At 61.4% G+C, this 3,973-nt stretch overlaps 2 protein-coding genes across 2 annotated transcripts; one reads left to right on the forward strand and one right to left on the reverse strand.

Moving 5' to 3' along the window:
- Positions 1 to 27: 27 nt before the first annotated feature.
- Positions 28 to 1,211, reverse strand: VDBG_01612 (predicted protein; the record flags this gene model as incomplete). Its single annotated transcript, XM_003007378.1, has 2 exons — positions 28 to 451; positions 610 to 1,211. 2 exons carry the CDS (start codon positions 1,209 to 1,211, stop codon positions 28 to 30), a joined length of 1,026 nt encoding a protein of 341 aa, XP_003007424.1.
- Positions 1,212 to 1,931: 720 nt separating this feature from the next.
- VDBG_01613 (AFG2) lies at positions 1,932 to 3,761 on the forward strand (the record flags this gene model as incomplete). The annotated part of the gene is made up of 1 exon (XM_003007379.1): positions 1,932 to 3,761. One exon carries the CDS (start codon positions 1,932 to 1,934, stop codon positions 3,759 to 3,761), a length of 1,830 nt encoding a protein of 609 aa, XP_003007425.1.
- Between the last annotated feature and the right edge of the window lie 212 nt (positions 3,762 to 3,973).

The following is a 3,973-nucleotide window of genomic DNA, read 5'->3' on the forward strand; positions in this document are numbered from 1 at the left end:
CTTTTTGCACAAAGTACGGGTTCTATCTCAAGCACGTTCCCAGCTGGTTTCCTTCTCCTCCCCATCTCCCCGCACGAGGCCCCAGAACGCGGCCCGGCGGCAGGGCACCGCCCTGCAGCGAGACGACGACCTTTCTGTGCGCCTTGGACAGACTTTTCCGGGGCGGGCAGCGTCTTTGGCGAGGGTGAAGGCGCCGAGGCGGGCGGCGGTGCTCGGCGGTAGGGCGTAGAACTTAAGGTTCAGGGGCCCCGGGGACGGGGGCGCCAGCGTAAAGGGGGGAATGTCGTCGGCGGGCGGGGCCGGGGTGAGGTCTTGCTTGGCGGCGTCGGCGCGGGCGCGGCTGTAGAGCTGCTCGGCCTCGCGCTGGTAGGCGCGGGCGGCGGCGCGCGAGGTGAAGAGGATGAAGTAACTGTCCAGGGGGCGAGGGTGTTGCGGTCGTGGAGGTGGATGACTGCGTCTTGTCAGTTTTTGACTGCTCACACGAGACAACAAACACGGTGAGAAGTAGATGTACCCTTCTTGATGGTGGTGTTCCAGCCTTGGAGGTGCTCGCCCTTGCGACCGATTCGGTAAAAGTCGGCCTCAGTGAGATGCTTGCTGGCATTGGACAGGATGAGCATCGCCGGCATTTCGTCCTTCTCCGGGCGAGCGTTGATGCCTTCCTCGCCATGGCTCTGTGCCTCGAGCCACGCGTGCAGATCATCCTTGCCCAGGAGCTCTCGCTGAATGGGCGGCTCCTTGGCCAATATGTCGTCGCGTGGGCGTCTTGGTCGGTCGGTCCTCGGGGTCTCGTGGCCGGCACTGGCGTCTGGAAACATCTCCTTGAAGATGGACGTCTTGCCCTTCCTAGATGGACTGCCGCGCAGGGCGGCGGCATGAAGGGGGCGGTGATTCAGCCATGATCGGGACAGAGGGCGAAGCAGGCCAAGAGGAAGGCCGGGGGTTCGAGGGGGCATTCGCGCAACTGCGATGCTGCTGACGAGAGGGCGCAGCGCTCTGGTGTCAGCCCATTGCATGAGGGCAGTTTGTGGCGGCTGCGGGGGGCGGACGGCTGGATGGAAGACGTGGTTGACGCGGAGGTTGAGATGAGGGTAAGCTCGAGAGCAGCTCTGGGTAGAATCACGAAGCTGGACTTTTGCAGCGTGGAACCGAAGCGGCAGTGAGCACAGACAGCTCCATGCCGATTGGTCCCAGTGCCTCAGGTGCGGCATCGTAGTGCGTTGGCCCTCAAACCAAGGACGAGGTACCTGACCTAGGTACCTGCCTTAGGTGCCGTAGGTACCTAGGTAGGTATAGGTACCTAGGTAGGTAGACATGGGGCGGAGCATTAGGGTCCCAGACGCGCCATGGGTGCTGAGCCGTGTTGCTTCTTAGCGTTGTGACCTCGTCATTCTCCCCATGTTGAGCGCCGAATACGACTTCATAACCAACGCATCATACACTCTTTATACAAGTGTTCACCTTATAAAAGGAAAATCATATACTATGCACTCCATGACAGCGAAGCTAAGCCGATACGACCAGCTTCCATCACTACTGCTAGAGTTCCTCTACACAAACACGCACCTGCTCTCCAGTGCAGTGTCAGACAGGCGCTGTCTCGAGGCAGGTGGGGTACCACAGTGACTGCCCCAAACGGCGGCTGTGAGAGGCTGCACCAAGCCAGAATTTTTTATCGTGCACTAACCTGATTTGGTCGTCAACTCACTTCACATCATGAAGGAAACGGAGAGTGAAAGCTCGTTGGAAGTTCGCCGTTGTTCTTCCACTCAAGGCCTACGCCAAAAGCTACCGTCATCGGTGCTGGGTACATGAAGCTGTCTGTGCTGGGTCTCTCTGCTTCTCGCGGGTCCTCCTAGAGCAGCGCCTACACAACTACCTGCCCTCGGCGCACAATATCCATAGGCGCATTTTCTCCGTTCCACACCATCATGGTCACCAGCAAGGAAGTCACAGGCAAGGTCCGACCCGTTGGCACGTGGGATCAGAGTCAGGAGAAATCGAGCCTTGTCGGCGCCGCCCGTATCTGGGTCAACAAAGACACACTTATCCTTCTGACGGGAGGCGTCGAGAGCACAAAACGATGTTGGATCGAGAGGACTGCCCCGGCCGCCGCCCTCGATGACGATGCCGAAGCGTCCAGTAGTAAGCCCGTACGTCGACAGGCCGTCCTTTCATGCCTGCTCGACAAAAAGGTGCCCCCGAACGTCTTCCTCACTACCGATGCCTTTCGGGAGGCGGTCGGTCTGAAGCTCGGCGACCAGCTGTCCATCAAGCTGTGCGACGAGTCTTCTGTTCCCGCGGCCAAAAGCATCGTGTTGGAACCCCTAGATGCGGTTGCTGCCAAGGAAACACCCAACTGGGAGCACGCCGTCTGGTTTCCCCTGAAACGCGCCGTCCACGTCTTTCCCGGCATGACGTTTGACTGTACCATTGCCACGTATAAGAAGAGGTTCCGTGTGCAGAGCGTCAACGCGGAAACTGACAACATCGCCGCCTGCTCCGATGACCCCCCTACGGTGTCCTTCCGCCAGCCAGTCACCGACACTCACGTGGCACCAACAAAGCTCGTCGTCCCCGATATCCCAGGTCTGGCTGCTGAGAGCAAGAAGCTCAACGATTTCCTGCGGGGATTCAACGCCCCCTTCTTGCATCCTCGCCATCGACGCTCCTGTGGCATCGCCGTCCATGGCGGCCACGGAACCGGCAAGAGCAACCTGCTCGACGTGGTCGCCGCGACCAAATGGGGCACCGTCTTTCGCGTACAAGTCCTCGACAAATCCAGCACTGTCGAGGAAACCTTCAAGCAGGCCAAGGCGCAACGCCCCAGCATCATACTCATCGACGATCTCCACGCCCTCATCGGCAAAGACCGCGCCAACTCGAGCACCATCATCTTCAAGCTCGGCCAGCAGCTCGACGAACTGGCCGAGGAGGCCAGGACGCAGGGGGCGTTGCCCAAGGTCGCCGTCATCGCTTCCTGCAGCGACTACCTGACCGACATGCCCGCCGAGCTCCAGCGGTCGACGCGGTTCCAGCTCAACATTGCGCTTCCCATTCCCAACCTCGCCGGCCGTGAGCAGGTCCTCCACACCATGTCCGAATCCATCGCGCCCGAAGAGCGATCCGAGTTGGTCGCCTATCTCGCGAAACATACCCACGCCTTCAACCCCGCAGACCTTGACCGGCTCATGTCGACGGCCATCCATCTTCTCGAGACGCGCATCGACCCGGACCAGCAAGGCCACGCGCTGCCGTCGACACCGTACGTCGCCCGGGCCGACCTCGACGCCGCCCTGCGCTGCACGCGCCCGACGGCCATGCACGACATCAACCTCAAGCCGCCGACGATCCAATGGAGCGACATTGGCGGCCAGGACGGCCTCAAAAAGGCTCTCAAGCGCATGATCGCCCTCTCGACGACCACCGACCCCCGCGTCCGCGCCCTCATCATCAACCCGCCCAAGGGCCTCCTCCTCTACGGGCCCCCCGGCTGCTCCAAGACCATGTCCGCCCAGGCCCTGGCCACCGAGTCCAACTTTAACTTCTTCGCCGTCAAGGGCGCCGAGCTGCTCAACATGTACGTCGGCGAGTCGGAGCGCGCCGTGCGCGAGCTCTTCCAGCGCGCGCGCGAGACCGCACCCAGCATCATCTTTTTTGACGAGATTGACTCCATCGGCGGCCAGCGCGCCGGCGGGAAGCGGAGTTGGCGTCGGTGGCGGCGCCGCGCAGCCCTTCGCAGGGCACCGTCAACATGCTGACGACGCTGATTGACTGAAAGGGACGGTTTCTAGTCGCTGCCGGGCGTGTTCTTCCCTAGCAGCCACAAACCGGCCCCGAGGCTTTTCTATTTCGCCGCTGCCGTCGCCCCGGCCGGTAGAACCCCCTGCGTCACCGTCGGGATGCTTAAAAGAGGGTTGGGGGCCGAAGCCCTTTTGGCGAATTTCTTTGGTCAGGGGGGGGGGCCGTAGCG

This window comes from Verticillium alfalfae, genomic scaffold, assembly GCF_000150825.1.
Source record: "Verticillium alfalfae VaMs.102 supercont1.2 genomic scaffold, whole genome shotgun sequence".
Lineage (NCBI taxonomy): Eukaryota > Fungi > Ascomycota > Sordariomycetes > Glomerellales > Plectosphaerellaceae > Verticillium > Verticillium alfalfae.